The sequence below is a fragment of the Mycothermus thermophilus genome, assembly GCF_041956435.1.
Source record: "Mycothermus thermophilus strain CBS 625.91 unplaced genomic scaffold VTJ04scaffold_3, whole genome shotgun sequence".
NCBI lineage: Eukaryota > Fungi > Ascomycota > Sordariomycetes > Sordariales > Chaetomiaceae > Mycothermus > Mycothermus thermophilus.
In genome coordinates, this window is record NW_027191429.1 from 2,050,865 (window position 1) to 2,065,919 (window position 15,055).

The 15,055-nt window shown below is 55.7% G+C and overlaps 5 protein-coding genes across 5 annotated transcripts; 3 read left to right on the top strand and 2 right to left on the bottom strand.

Annotated features, from left to right (window-relative positions):
• Nucleotides 1–165: 165 nt before the first annotated feature.
• On the top strand, nt 166–1,900 carry VTJ04DRAFT_4857 (uncharacterized protein; the record flags this gene model as incomplete). The annotated part of the gene is made up of 2 exons (XM_069362909.1): nt 166–1,006; nt 1,095–1,900. 2 exons carry the CDS (start codon nt 166–168, stop codon nt 1,898–1,900), a joined length of 1,647 nt encoding a protein of 548 aa, XP_069219809.1.
• Nucleotides 1,901–1,996: 96 nt separating this feature from the next.
• On the bottom strand, nt 1,997–3,547 carry VTJ04DRAFT_4858 (uncharacterized protein; the record flags this gene model as incomplete). The annotated part of the gene is made up of 1 exon (XM_069362910.1): nt 1,997–3,547. The coding sequence occupies one exon, from the start codon at nt 3,545–3,547 to the stop codon at nt 1,997–1,999; it is 1,551 nt and encodes a 516-aa protein (XP_069219810.1).
• A 472-nt stretch (nt 3,548–4,019) lies between these two features.
• VTJ04DRAFT_4859 (uncharacterized protein) lies at nt 4,020–6,170 on the top strand (the record flags this gene model as incomplete). Its single annotated transcript, XM_069362911.1, has 6 exons — nt 4,020–4,107; nt 4,181–4,263; nt 4,333–4,498; nt 4,608–5,041; nt 5,281–5,718; nt 5,799–6,170. The coding sequence occupies 6 exons, from the start codon at nt 4,020–4,022 to the stop codon at nt 6,168–6,170; spliced, it is 1,581 nt and encodes a 526-aa protein (XP_069219811.1).
• A 114-nt stretch (nt 6,171–6,284) lies between these two features.
• Nucleotides 6,285–9,620, bottom strand: VTJ04DRAFT_4860 (uncharacterized protein; the record flags this gene model as incomplete). The annotated part of the gene is made up of 1 exon (XM_069362913.1): nt 6,285–9,620. The coding sequence occupies one exon, from the start codon at nt 9,618–9,620 to the stop codon at nt 6,285–6,287; it is 3,336 nt and encodes a 1,111-aa protein (XP_069219812.1).
• Nucleotides 9,621–10,896: 1,276 nt separating this feature from the next.
• Nucleotides 10,897–14,959, top strand: VTJ04DRAFT_4861 (uncharacterized protein; the record flags this gene model as incomplete). The annotated part of the gene is made up of 5 exons (XM_069362914.1): nt 10,897–11,591; nt 11,651–12,657; nt 13,602–13,670; nt 13,771–14,482; nt 14,926–14,959. The coding sequence occupies 5 exons, from the start codon at nt 10,897–10,899 to the stop codon at nt 14,957–14,959; spliced, it is 2,517 nt and encodes an 838-aa protein (XP_069219813.1).
• Nucleotides 14,960–15,055: the final 96 nt, after the last annotated feature.

A 15,055-nucleotide genomic window follows, 5' to 3' on the forward strand; every position in this document is an offset into this window, starting at 1 on the left:
TCCCGGATGAAGCGCAAACTTGGTGACGAACCATCTCTGCTCCCAACTCAAATCGCAAGCAAACGCCCCGTCACAACAACAAGCTTCACCGATCCTCGCCCAAACCGAACCAGTCCTGTGAGTCCCGGGGCAGCCACTACTCATTCAGCAACCACAACTCCATCCATGGCCGACAACACCTCTGGTCCTATATCTCTCACCCTCACCCCGCTTGAACAGCAGCTCAGGGACCTCCTTGTCTCGGCCGCCGAATACATCGACCAGCAAGACCTCGGCGCCAAGGCCAGTCCTCCCGCTGATGGTGTTCCTTCCGATGGTAATGACGGCAATGGCGCTTCGGCCTCGCCGCCGCGGCGCGACCCCCTAGTCCTCCGGTGGGCAGGCGGGTGGGTGCGCGACAAGCTGCTCGGGCTCGAGTCCCATGACATCGACACCGCCATCAACGTGATGACGGGCGAGGCCTTTGTGAAGCGGCTGCGCGATTACGTCGACATTCCCGAAAATAGGGAGCGCCACGGGCTCGCACCTGACGACGTCGGGCGGCTACACACGGTGGCGCGCAACCCGGACAAGTCGAAGCACCTGGAAACGAGCACGCTGAAGCTGTGCGGGCTTGACATCGATTTCGTCAACCTGCGCCGCGAGACGTACACGGAGGAGAGCCGGAACCCTATCGTTGAGTTCGGAACCGCCGAGGAAGACGCCGAGCGTCGAGATGCCACCCTCAACGCTTTGTTTTACAACCTCCACACAGGTCTGGTTGAGGACTTTGTGGGCGGTGTCGAAGATTTGAGGCGCAAGATCCTCCGTACCCCAATGGATCCGCTGCAAACCTTCCTGGACGATCCGCTGCGCGTGCTGCGGCTAATACGCTTTGCGAGCCGGTTTGAGTTCAGCATTGACCCAGCCGCGGAGGCTCTTATGGCCGACGATCGGGTGCTCGACAAGTTGCGCGTCAAGATTTCGCGCGAGCGCGTCTACCAGGAGCTTGAAAAAATGCTGAAGCGTGAGCAATTTGAACACTCTTCGATGATATCTACCTACTTCTTGGAGAGGATGAGAACGGCTGACATGAATGAAACGAAACCAAACAGACCCGAACGCCATCGCCGCCCTTCGCTTCATCGACCGACTGGGACTCTACCACGCCGTTTTCACGGACCCTGACCGTGTAGACATGCCTCGGCCCAACGTAGCAGCTTGGAAGTCTGCCTACGAATGCCTCCACCATCTCGAGGAGACCAAGACGCCGGGTTCCATCTACAGCCTTCTCGTCACCACTGAAGAGGCGCGGTACTTCGCCTGGTTGATGGTGACGCTCGCCCCCTTTGAGCAGCTTCCCGACGACCCTCCCACCCGCAAAGGCAAGCCGGCGCCACCGCTTGCGGCACAAGCGGCCCGTGGCGGGCTCAAGGCGTCCAACCGCTTCGTCGACTTCGTGACTGCCGCGCACAACAACCGCCGTTCCATTGTGGAGCTGCGCGACGTGGTGAGGGACCAACGTGAGGGCGTGGACGCGCGCGACCGCTTCGGCATGGCCATCCGCGAGTGGGATTCCAAAGGGTCCTTGTGGCGGCTGCAGGTGTTGTATGCTGTGCTGGTGGATGTGGCGGAGAGGGTACCCGACCCTGCCGGGAATGCTGAGCTGGTGCTGGCTGAGTGGCAGAAGTTCCTGGATCATCTTGTTGAGTTGGACGTCATGAATGCTCCGTCGCTGAAGCGGCTTGTTGATGGCAACATGTTGAGCAAGGCCCTTGGGGTGAAGCCGGGTGTGTGGACGCGTGCGGCGCTGGATGCGGCGTTGGCGTGGCAATTCCGAAACCCAGGAGTGGAGGATCCGGAGGGGGCTATCGAGGAGGTGCGGAAGAGGAGGGACGAGTTGGGGGTTCCTAGCAAGTGAGTGATACGGGATAGTCCTGCACATTCGTTTAATTGTCCTTTGGCACCTGGGCGACCTAAATAACTGTCTTATCAAGGCTCTATGCAGCAGTTAAGGTTAAATCGATTCTGGCGTTGTGATGAAGTTAAGGCCTGCTCTCGTGAAGCGGTACTCTTCTTCTGCAACACCCCTGATCCAGTACCCCTTCGGTTCACCCGAAGGCTGGTCTTCATCGACTGGCAATGTTCTCCAGAACTGGCGCCACTGTCTTGGGCGAGTTTCGACCCTTTCTGCCTGTTCCGCATCATGCTGCATGAGGCGTTCAAACGGTTCATTGTGCATGACGAGTATGGCCTCATTAAGTGGGCGCTCAAACTTGGCCATGGCTCGATCCATGGAGTGTAACAAGGCATCCCTAATAGCCACATTCGGTTGGGCCGTTGGAATTGCAGGCATTAAAGCCGGCGGCGAGATCAGGGCCCCTGGGATCAGCACCATCCACCACGCCAGGTTCGGGAAGTACCTGGGCACTGCATCCAGGAGACTCCGGTACACCGCCCAGCCACACGAGAGCTTCAGGTGCTCCTCGGCGTAGAACCACGCCAGCTCCTCTGTCACCTTCAACACAAGCCTCGTCATGCACTCCCGGCCCGCCTCCGATACCAGCCGGTTCCCGTACCACACCGCCGCACCCGAGGAGATGTGGAACGTGTTCTCCCCGTACAGGATCGGCAGCGCCTCGTGGTACGTCAGCCGGCACGCGCGCAGCAGGCCGTGAACCTCGGGCCCGATGGCGCAAGGCGGGCTGGCTATCCCCTCATCCGAGGTGAACATGGAGCAGGCCGTCGGCGGCGGTCCGCCCAAGGCGCACCGATCGCTGATGTGCTGGGCTGTCGGGCTCCGGTGGCAATGAGAGGCGCACCAGGTCCAGCGGCGGCCGTCGTGCGAGAGGGTGGTGTCTCGGGTGGAATGCGGCTCGCCCGGGGCCATGACGGCAGCCGTGTAGCGTATGTCCATGTGGATCTCGCCCTCACGGCCGCGCGGTGAGAGGACGAGGCGGTAAATGATGACGCGGATCTCGGCGGGGAGGCGGAAGAAGGAGGAGGAGAGCTGGGGGTCGGGTTGAATTGGAGTGACTGGGCGTCGGAAGTAGTCGAGGATGGGGAGGGTGTCAATGGCATGGGGACGGCGTCTGCGGGCGTATCCTTCCTCATTTGTTGGAGTGGAATCATTGGAGTTGTTGACATAGCTGGCTTGGATTCTGCTATTCAGCCGGGTTTCTTGAAGCTCGATAAGTCTTTCTTTTGACTTGCGGAGTCTGTAATTCTCATCGAGAAGTTTGACGTTCTCATTACAGAGAAGAGCCACATCCATCCGCAGCCGCCAGCTCTTCTCGAAGTTGGCCGACAAGTCAGGCGACAGAAGCCAGGCATTGAGACGACGGTTCAGCTCAGTCACACGCTGCTCGTTGTCGTTAATTTGTTTCGAGTTTTGAGTGAGGAGTTCATCGTGTTTGCTAAGAGCATGGTTGATATCTTCGAGACGAAGTAGATTGTCAACAGTGGCGTTGGTCTTGTTAGTATTTGACGGCTCTAGTTCCCAGTCCGCGCCCTTGCGGCGACGGCGGCTGTGAAAAGGCACCGAGAATATCTGACGAATTTTGACCATGGCGTCCGTTTGCAAACATGATGATGGAGGAATTGAAATGATGGAAAGAAGTCGCGGGCGGTCAGATGATTTTGATCATGGTCTGATGGCGGTTCCCCCAAGGTCCCGCCACCTAGTGGTGACCAGGATTGGGCCGCAGCGCCGAGTCCTATCAACACCCCTTGTGCTAAGTCACAGCGGGTTAGTTTCCGCCTAAGACTCCTGTCTCAGGTCCAGGTGAGCTGCTGACCAGCGTCCAGTGCGCCTCAGTGGCGTCGAGCCCCGCTTATACCCGCTGGCTGCCCAGTTCCTCCCCAGGACTGGCCGCCCAGAATGACGGATCTCTTGGATCTGCTGTCAACTTGGAACCTGGAATCTTCAACTACGGCGTGGGCATTTTTGTTACACTTGGTCAGGGCAAGGACAAAGAACTGGAACAACCTCTCTAAGCCACCATCACCAACCCAGTCAGATATCGAGGTGCACCGATAAAATGTCTCAGTGTGATGGATTATGGGCCGCTGCAGCTTCGGCCATAACGTCGAGTGACATCACCAAAGCACATGAGCATCTCAGTCAATGTAAGCAAGGTGTTTCCACACTATGCCGTCTCAGCTTGTTCCATGTGTTGATGTGACTGACTGGCCGTTCTAGATGTTCCCGAATCATTTTATCTGAGGGAGCTGGCGGATAAAGCTCAAGATTCGCTCGACCAGTCCACTGCCGCGAGGTCAAAGGTTTGCCGCAGTAGTCCTTAATGACTCCAAGTTCATGTCCCTTCACCGGTACTAATCGACCCCCTGCAGGACACCTTCGCGACGAGAAACACTCTCATAGCCATTCTTATTTGTCTGCGTCATCAAGAGCGCATTACCCCGGATCCCACCTTTGACGAGGATTCAGTCAGGAGGCTTGCTCACAGTATCGCCAACGCCATCTCCCCGGTCGCGTCGGTCGTTAACGAAAGTGAAGGTTTGTCCCCATATTCTCATAGTACTTACCCTGTCTCACATGTATCCAACAACTTCTCACTCTCGTCCAGCAACTGTCCCAGACGCTTGCTTCATTCTCCAAACCGTAGCCTCTCACTGCAACTCCACCGCGGACGCTGGCTTGCAAGCCATCGAGATCCTTACATCACAACATCAAACAATTCGTTTGGATGATGACGTCCTTCTTACCTTGCTGTCCTTCACGGACGACTCGGAGTCGTGGCACAGTAATAATCGCGGAATCATTGCGACTCGCGTTCTCGAGCAGCAGTTTGCTCTCCCGGGCGCTACGCCAACGAAGGACCAATTTCTCGCCGACACAGTTCTGCAACGGTACCTCCGGCCGCTTTTTTCTCGTTCCAAGCCGGCATCCGTCACTGCATCTGGCCGCAAGGCTGAGTACAGCGAAGGTGCCTTGAGCCGCGGCGAGAGTATGCCTGATGAGTCGGTGCGGACAAAACCGTGGAAGTACAACGACTTGAGGGCTATTCCGGCCGTGGCATGGGCAGTTCATGAGGTTCAGGTGAGTCTTCTCGACGCTTGGGAAACAAAAAAATAACGGTGGTTATGTCATTATCCATTCTGCTCAGGAGGGAAAACTAGGGGTATCTCTCAAACTCATGTAGTCATGTCATCAACGAATCCCACAGCCCTTGGCCCATCGCTCCAAGAACAACCCAATAAACCAAGAAACTGCCCACAGAAAGAGAAACAATTCAAACAGAAACCATCAAACTAACCATCACAAATCCACCTTCCCAGCCTTCCCAGCTCACCCAAACCTGGCCCCTTTTCGTCCCCGTCTTGCTCGCCCTTGCCGACGATCCCGTTACTCCCGTCCGCCGGCGAGGTTTAATCCTCCTCGCCGACTTCCTCGACAAGTTCCCCGACCGCATACTTCGCGACACTGGCTTGTCTACTGTCTTTGCCGATTCCGTTATTCCCACCTTGTCTTTTCTCCCGAGCTTGACCCCCGAGGACGAGTCGCTGCAGCTGCTCCCTCCCGCGTACGCCGCGCTGCACGTCCTCGCAAAGAAGCAACAGCCTCCGGACTGTGCGCTTCTCGACAAGGTACTTCGGGAGGGCGTGTTTTCAGGGCATTTCCATGCACATGAACACGTGCGGATCGTCGAAGTGCTATGCCAAGCCGCGACGACCACCATCCGGGAGTTAGGCATGCCTGCTGTGAAGCATCTCAAGGTGGGTTCTTGATTCCCATGATTAACGGGAGTCAAATGTTAGACAGCCGTCTGACTGATCCCGACTCGTTGCCGTCACAGGACCTAATCCCAATGCTGTCGAGCATAATGACGGATCCATTTGCGCCCGCCGCACCAAGGACGCTCCTCGCTGCCGTCGAGACTCTCCAGGCAGTGCTTGCCAACTGCTGGCCGCGCATCTCCAGCCCTCCTTGGCGGGACGAGATTATCAACGCGCTGGTGCTGTGCTGGCTGCACCTAGCTGAGCATGACCGCCGAGCAGTGGCAAATGACGACATGGAGGCATTTTGCAAAATCGAGACAGAGCTGCCGATCACAGCTCGAGCGCTGGCTGCCGTGCTCAAGACGACAGAGACAGACCTCACGTCGCATGCGGCGCCCTTAGTTGAAAAAGAGCCTCGCCTGGCGAAGCTCTTTGCATCGGATCACTGAAATTGAACCGATAGCGTTTTGCTCCCTCCTTTGATTCATCAGTACCAACCCCCATCGCTCATCGGGCTCAAGCCCGCGCTCTGCTCCCCCACTCAGCTCCGCCGGGAGGAACTCCTAGTCCACCGGCTGCTGCTTGAACAGACTCTTCCCGCGCAGCCACTTGCGATACGCCTTGTACCGTTTCTTGAGCTTGTCCTCCTCCGTGACGGATAGCGGGTTTTCAGGGATCTGAACCGTGTCGCAGTAGAGTGCGTAATCCTCCTCCAGGATCCCCCACGCGGCTTCCAAGCCTCCGTCGCGGCCACTGCCGAGATCCGTCCCGCGGCCGAGACCCTCCTCTTTCCATATTCCGTGCACGTACTCGACGTACTCCGGCTCGACCTCGTCGGTCGGCTGGATCTCGGACGACACGACGAGCGGCAAGTTGTGCGGGTGCGAGACATAGCGCGCATAGTCCTCGGCCTCCTCGGCGCTGACGGAGGGGTTGAGCGTGTCATGCACCAACTGGGTGAAGGTTTGTTGCGCGGCGCGCGACTTTTCGAGTGCGGCTTCGTGGGGCGGTTTCTTGTCGCTGTTGAGACCGTTGGTAGCACCGTCATTGGAAAGCCGGTTAACGTGAAGAGAATGGTGGCCGTGGCTTTGCGAATGGGAATACTGGCGCTGATGCCCATGGGTGTCGTCGATGCTGTTGCCGCGGCTGTGGGCGATCCCGGGTGGACTCGTGATGGAGTTTTTCGAGGAGCTAAGGTTCCGACGATGGCCTTGACTGTAACCGTTCGTATCAGTTCCGTTTGTGGCAGAGATATTCCTCTCGTGCAGCCATCGATGAAGTCGCCCGTTGGTCGTCGGGGTCGCAGGCCTGGCTGCCGCGCTTTCGTTGACGGACGACTCGGTGTCGTCAGCCAAGCGTGCCAGATCCGGACCCGCCGTGGCAATATCCTTCTTCGCCTTTTTGCGATCATGGGTGTCGCCATCGGTCTCTGTGCGCACGCGGAATGGACTGAGGTCGTAGCGACCATCCTGGGTCGCTTTGAGAGGGATGTATTTGATAGTCGAGTTCATCCGGTACGGGAACATCTTGGGAAACGATGACAGCGTGGAAGGGCGGTAGTACTCAAGCCAGTAGTCGTCGTAGGCCGATTTGGGACTGGGATTGACAGCGGAACGATGCTTGACGATGGGGTATGGTGGCAGCACGCGCTCCTTGAGAAATTCGGGGGTGTACCAATGTATATAGTCACGTTTGCGTTTCTCAAGGCGGGTTCGGGGGTCTTCATGATGGAGGTAGTAATCAGTAGCTAGATCCCAGAGCATGGGTTGACCTTGAGAAAAGATGTAGTTGCCAAGGAAGAGGTTGTAGGCCTCCTGGCGCTGTCCATCGAGGAACGAGTTATTGTAGTAACGCTTGAAGCTCTCAATCATGTCGCGTGAGTGACTTGTCCACTGGTTGATTTTGCGGTATGTCTCCATGGTGTTGACCAGCTGTGAACCTCCGTACTGAACGGCGATGGTGTCACCATGGTCGTGATACATGTGGGTGAAGAGGTTGACGGCATCAGTGTCATATTCGATGGACGTGTCGCCAAGGATGCCCAAGGCGTGCAGCTGATGGCCGAGGGCTCGTTTTCCGATGACAAATTGGGCCGCGTTGGTACGATCCAGACAGTCAATGCAGTTTGTACGGGCCACGCCGTTCTGAACTCGAATGGGTGTGGTGTGGCCATCGCCATTGTGGAAGAAGCCGGTAGTGCGAACCACCTCCTCAGCTATGGCTTCGAGGGTGCCGATAACGTCTTGGTCACGACTTTTGGCGGCCCTCGACATGTCCCAGGCACGGTGGATAATTTTCTTGTCTGCTGGAAGGAATTGGTTGAGATAATCAATAGCCCTTGTGTACTCTTCGAGGAGCTTGCTTTCGCGGGGTGTCCGCTCGCGAGCTTTGATCAGGTTCAGAACGTAGATGGGTGCTCCATAGCGCTCAAACAAGTTGTCAAAGTGCAAGGCGGCCGCCGTATAGAATGGATCAACCAGGTTGAGCTCGATGGGAGGTTTGGGAGTGACACCCGTATTATCTTGCGTCCAGTGGAGTGGGATAGAGCCGCGATGCTGGACATACGAGGTGAAGTTCGGGTTGGCGAAGAACTTGGGGCCCGGCGCATGGAACGAGGTGGTGAGAGCCTCGGAGACGATTTGCTCCGTCTCGACGTCGTTGGCCACGTAACCCAAATCGTTTGCACCTCGTTTGAGAAACCTTGCACCAGCAAAATAGCGGCTCCGGCGAGCGATGATGGTGATGTGAGCAGTCCTCCCGTAAACGGACACAGCGGCTTGGTCGATGTAGCCGTGGATGATGGGCCGGCACCAATCAAAGGGAGCATTGATAGCCTTGGCAACAGGTTGAAGGAGATGGTTGTTCCAGACAAACATGGAGTTGAGGTCTTGCTCAGGAGAGCATGGACGGCCTTCGACGAGGGCGGTCCTTTCCCGGGTGATATTGTATTGCAGAGTGCGAGTGAGGTCGTATGAGTAGCTGTAGTAAAAGGAACGGGTCAAGTCAAGGTGGTTGAGGATCCCAAGGAAGCGTGACTCCTCCGGGTTGCGCTGATCCGGCCTAGTGCCAGGCCGGGTCAGCGGGATGAGCTCGGTCCCGTCGATCTGGTAGATGTAGTGGCCGCCGATCATGGCGACGGTGCTTTTCTTGGTGATCAGCAGCATGTAGTAGGCACCGGTGAACTTTATGAAGCCTAACAGACCCCAAGTTGTGCAACGCAGCTTCAGGCCCCCGGTGCCTTTGTTCCCGTGGTCGATGGTGTCGAGCAGTTGGTTCATGTCTTTCTGGGAGTAGACGGTCTTGTCGTCCGTGATGGTGAGTTCCGAGGCATCATCGTCGGTGGTCGAGGTGCGGTCGATCTTGAGGATGCGGTACCGCTTCTCGGTCACATCGACGCCGACGATGTAGAAGCGACTGGCGGTCTCGTACAGGCTGTAGCGATGCATATGATGCTTTCGCCGTGGGCGGGGTATGGGGTCATCCTCGTCTTCAAGACGGGCATCATCGTCGTCATTTTCGATCGTCTTGCCCAGGCCCGAGCGTGACGGACGCACGGGACTCGAGGTACGTATGAACGGACGAGCGACGGCAGGCTCCTCATCATCATTGTCTTGGTCGACGCCAATACCCCCCGCAGCACGGGACGTCGGCGAGGTTAACGGAGCCATGTCGTCGGCGTCGGTGCCGGCATTGTTGTGTAAAGGCGGGAAGACAGGTTCGACCGGCTCGACAAACGCCTGAGGCTCGGGGACTTGGGGGTTTTGAGGTTGGTGCTGTGACTGAGTCTGTATCTGCAGTGGGGATGACCTGTGTCCCGAGCTCCCGTTGTCCCCATCGTTCTGCTGCTGCGACGACGGCGACATGGCCGAGGAGGCCTCAGTTTCCACAGGATCAGCCATATTGTCCACTTGGGACAATGGCCATGTACGCCGACTCGGTTCCGTAGATGGTTCTGCGGAAGTTCCCAAATCCAGGGACAATGTGATTGTTGTTGCCCATGGACTCTTTGACCAAGTCGGTCGAACGGTGAGGAGGTCGGAGCATGCATTGTCAGAATATTCTTAAACGTTGGGGTTAACGATAGTTACACCGTGTGGCTGAAGCCAGATGTTATTAAAACTGTGTGGCACAGCTGAGCTTGACGACAACCCATCAACCTCATGACCTGCCCGACAACATCATCGAGTTTGAAGGAATAAAACCATTGAATTGGGGCTATTAATTTGGACATCTCTGAATCCAGGTTAAGCGCTCCACCGATATGTGACTCGTCCGTCCTCGATACACTGATCTTCCTGTTCTTGACGCTCACCAACTCACAGTTGGTTTCCATATGCGAACGACGGGATAGCAACGTTCCCAATTGTTTACGGCGTACTGCTGTGGGAGGAAGCAGAACAATTACATGACCAATCCTTCGATTCAAAAAATAAACAAATAAATAAATAAATAAAATAAAAGGCTCCGTTGAAATGTACCAATTTTGATCATTTATGGAGAGCACAAGTTTATTCCTAACCCCTGAATCCATAAACAAGTGTAAATAAACACTAGAAACTTGCAACGGTTGTCAGCGACTATCCAAAAAATAATCCATCGGGTACTTTGGTTAATTCAATGCATTTTCTTCTGTACAGATATGGTGACGTCTGCCGGATAAACCACCAACGATGATGGAAGAGTGCTCGGATTCCCATCCTCGATTGTCCAGAAATGTCAAACCGGAAAGAAGGCACAAAATTGAGACGAAGTTCCTGCCCGACCACTTTCATCTCTGTGACGATCAGACCTTCATCATAAATGTTCAAAGAGTCAGCGTTACGAAAGAGTCATCAGGACGAGCAGAGGTAGAATCATCACCATGACTAACCTCCCAGGTCAAAAAAGCATATATACCCAGTGCCCCCTTCGCACCCTGCCTTGTTTCTAAGGTTTCGATCATCAGAATATCTTTATTAAAAATAAAAATAATTGTGACATCGTCAGTCCAACAACTTTTGAACACTCACGACTTCCCAACTCAGACGACAGGGCTGACTCATCAACTGTCAAACACTTTTCGAGCACTCAAGAGCCTGAGCCAACAAGAGTGACTCGGCAGTTGAGTTGAGTAAGTTTGGAAACTTAATAACTTTTCAGACAACGCTCACTAACAACACGGGCAGAAACAACACAATGATCTTCCCCGCCGCGCCCCTGGTGACTTGGACAGCCATGACTGTTCCCCTCTTCGTCGCCGGCCCCGCAGCCCAACTTGGGGCTGCATCGACAACTCTTGCTGTCGGTCTGGCGCTCCCAGGCCTTGTGATGGCCTCCCCCAATGTCATCCCCGTCACCGGCGCCGCCGCTGCCACCACCGCTGCCGCCGTCACAGCCGTCGCTGCTGCCACTACTCCCACCACGTCGGTGACGCCCTTCTCATCTGCTGTCACTGACCCCGTTGCCCGTTATCATCACGACCATGATGATAAATTTGAGCATCGGCATGGGTTTTCGACGAGCTCTACGTCTGTCGGGACACAGTTTGCTGGGACTCGAACAACACGGACTCGTACCCCCATGACTCCTTGGGGGACCGCCACCATCATCATCACCACCACCACGTTAACTCAGACTCCTGGTCCCCACTTCGCGGGGACTGGCACCTTACTACACGGTGCCTGCGCAACGGCTCACTATACGCCTGTGGCCGCAGACCAGTGGACAGAGTCTATGCTTGCCTTCATCGGTTGTGTGGCGGACAGGCCGCAGTGCTGTCCCTTCACTCCGGTGGTCAGCGACGTTTGGCCACACCCAACCAACACTCCCCAGGCCGTCGTCAAGTCATGCCCCGCCGACTATTACTCAACTAGCGGCAAATGCTGCCCAACGTTTGTTCCCTTACCCCCTTTTCTGTGTGCTTGTTATGACTAACAGCCGAGGACGACAGTTCGTTCAAGTTGTTGCCGACTCCCATCGCAGGGGAGACACCATGCTACAAGCCGTACCCGGCCAAGATCACCCCCCCTCCCAAGCCCACCACCACGGGAGCCAACACGGTTAGGGTAACGGTAACGGTGACCGACACCATTTACGCCATGCCGTACCACCTCGAAAAGAAACACTCGGGCTTGGATACTGGCGTCATTGTCGCCATTGTCATCAGCTGTATCGCTTTCGTTGGCGGTGTTGTTGGATTTACCTGGTGGTGCATCTCTCGCCGCAAGGCCCAGCACAACAAGAGTTCTGGCCCCTCGGATTCCTCCATGCTGTTCTGGGACCGCACGCCGTTTTCTTCCAGGAGGAAGGAATCGTGCCGTGATCTCCCCGACAGCAGCTCTGGGTTCAACGGTTCAACACAGCTGCCGACGTCAGAGTCGCAATTACCAGCCTTGGAGGAGGGACTGATCGGTGGCACGCCGTCGGAGAACCACTCCAGCCCTGATACCAGCGCCAGCCCCGATTCCGACACCAGCCCTGATGGCGGCACCAACAACCAGAGCCGACCGGAAATGACCGAGTCTCCCGCCAACAGCGACCAGCCGAGGTACAGCTATTTCCCTAAAGAATACGTTCAAGGGCGCATCGACGCAACCGGCCACCCGGTCAACAGCAACATCCCGCGCCCCGATGTAGGAGCTGTCATCCTCCAGCCGGAAGATCTACCGTCTCGCCTCAGACGCCGGTTCAACCTCGAGGATCCGCAGCTGCAGCCGCCGGACCCCGACTCACAGTCGCCGCAACCTGAGCCGTCGCAGCCCCAGCCCCAGCCCCAGCTCCAGCCCCAGTCTCAACCCCAACCGCCGCAGCCTGCTCACGTTACCCCTGAGGAGGCAAGTCGGGAGAGCGTGGCCAGCCAGGCTACCACTCTCCGGCCTTCAGAGACGCCGGGTACTCCAACCCAAAGCCCAGGCGACGACTTGCCTCGCATTCTCCCCAACCCCCATTACAGGGGAGGTGCGCGGGGAGGCACAAGGGGACGCGGGAGGGGATTCTTGAGGAGAGGCGCGAGGAACGACCCGAGCCAGAACAGGTATCCGAGCCTGATCACCCATCGGATTTTGGAGACTCCTAGCAGAGGCGGATCGTCTGCGTCGTCAGCGAAGAACAGCAGAGGAGGAAGGAAGTATTAATGAGTACTGAGGAAGTGGTACAGGTTTTTCACCCGACCCAAGAGGGTATGGTTTTCCTGTAAGGTAGTATTGTATGCATTTTGAACCAGATTGTATTATTAGGCAGTATTGTAGATATGAATAAATGTCAGTTAATAGTGAACATAAAACTGTTACTACTCGCAAGAGCGTTTAAAGAATATCAAATACTTGGCCTTCAGCGAGACTTGTGTGAAATCGTATGAGTGACATCTGTCCCAAAAAAAAAAAAAAAAAAAAAAAAATAAAAAAGTTCCACGCAGTTGGGTTGACGTGAGATTTGCTGTCCTTGGAATTGATGAATTGATGGAGGTGGTTGACTTGAATACACAATACCTGGAATGAGTTTTACGTTTTACCTAGTCCCGGAAGAGAGCGGGGAGTCCGGCAGGATGACCGCCGACCTGAGTCCGGATGTCGCCATGTGAGGTCCGCAGTCGAATGCAGGTAGCCACTGTAAGCATGAAATCCAGTCTGAAGCACCTACGCCCTTGCGGCTTCCACTTCTTGCTCTTGCCAACACGGAATGGTCCTGAAGTGTGCATGTGTTCTCTTTTCCCTTCGTCCTCGAACGTGGGTCGCCGTGGAATGTTTCTATGGTCACATTTCTTAAGACTTAACCCTTCCCGCCTCACATCAGGGTCCAGCAGCTAAAGCAAAAGCATCGTTTCATTTTCTTTCTAGCGACAACCACGTACTGTTATTGATTCTCTGCTGATTTGTCCTGATTAACATCCATGGAGAGCCAAGGCCGGACCATCCGCGTCCTCTGCCTTCACGGCATGGGCACGAGCGGCGCCATCTTTCGCTCTCAGACAGGTTTGCCTTTCCTATTTACCCCTTCCCTCGTCAACGTTATCATGCGTCAATGGCGACTCGACATTGCCCATCTTAGCTAACAAACAAATTCTCATCTCAGCGGCAATGCGCCTCAAGCTTCCCCAGGACCGCTTCGAGTTCGTCTTCGTTGACGGGACTTGCCCATGCCCTGCCGCTCCGGGAACCGACATTCTGTTCGAATCTCGTCGACATTACTCCTACTGGACCGATCCTGCCGCTCCTCCCGAGACCATAAAGTCCTCCACACACTGGCTTGACGCCCAGATCCAAGAGCGCGGCCCATTCGACATCCTCATGGGCTTCTCTCAGGGGTGCTCGCTCATCAGCAGCTACATCATCTACCATTCCCTCGCTGCTGGCTCTTCTTCCTCCAATAGCTCTGCCAAACCTCTCCCATTCAAGGCCGCCATCTTCGTCTGCGGCGGCGTGCCTCTCCAGGTCCTCGAAGACGTGGGGTTCGCGGTCTCCCAGCGCGCCAAGGCCATCAACCACGAGACGGGCAAGCTGCTGCGCCAGCGGACCAGCACGCTGGCCGAGCTGGCTGCCAACCCGGCTCTGATTAAGGAGGAGCGAGGCGTTCCGCTGTGGGACCGTAGGGACTTCTCCACGGGTATGTGCCACGACGCGCGCAAGATTCCGGATGTGACGGATGTGTTTGGGTTGGACTTGAGCGATGCCAACGTACCTGAGGGAGTAAGGATTCAGATACCTACGGTGCATGTGTATGGGGCCAAGGATCCGAGGTGGCCGGCAAGTTTGCAGTTGGCTTTCCTGTGCAGGAATAGAAAGACGTATGATCATGGAGGAGGGCATGACATTCCGAGGACGACTGAGGTATCGGAAAAGATGGCTGGATTGGTGATGGAATTGTTGAAAGAGATTGGAGAGGAGTAAAGGGGCAGGGTATGGGGAGGTTGATCACTTAGACTTAGTTAGAGGGGTCTGGACACGAACAGCGAAGGGCAGCAGCGTAGCACAGCATAGATTTTCAGTCACAAGATGCCTTGTAGATAGCATTTCATTTTGACTTCTCAATTGACGCGACTGTGAAGCTCCATGCTTGGATGTTAACTCGTGAGCCTGACCGTCTCTGACCCTCACCCCTGAAGTTGTCCCCATACCTGTTCTTCACAGTTTCACATACCGAAAAGTTTATCCAAGAACGATGTGAACCATGATTCAGAATGACATGCCTGTCCCGATTTGACGGGACTTTGGCATCTCCTCAGTACAGCTTCGCGCATGTCGACTTTGCCGACAGTGCCTGAGTAGGAGCACTCAGCCAGATTGTGACGGACGAGACGTGAACAGGGCTCTCAACGGCATTGATGAGAACATAAATATGGAAAACGCCCGTATGATAG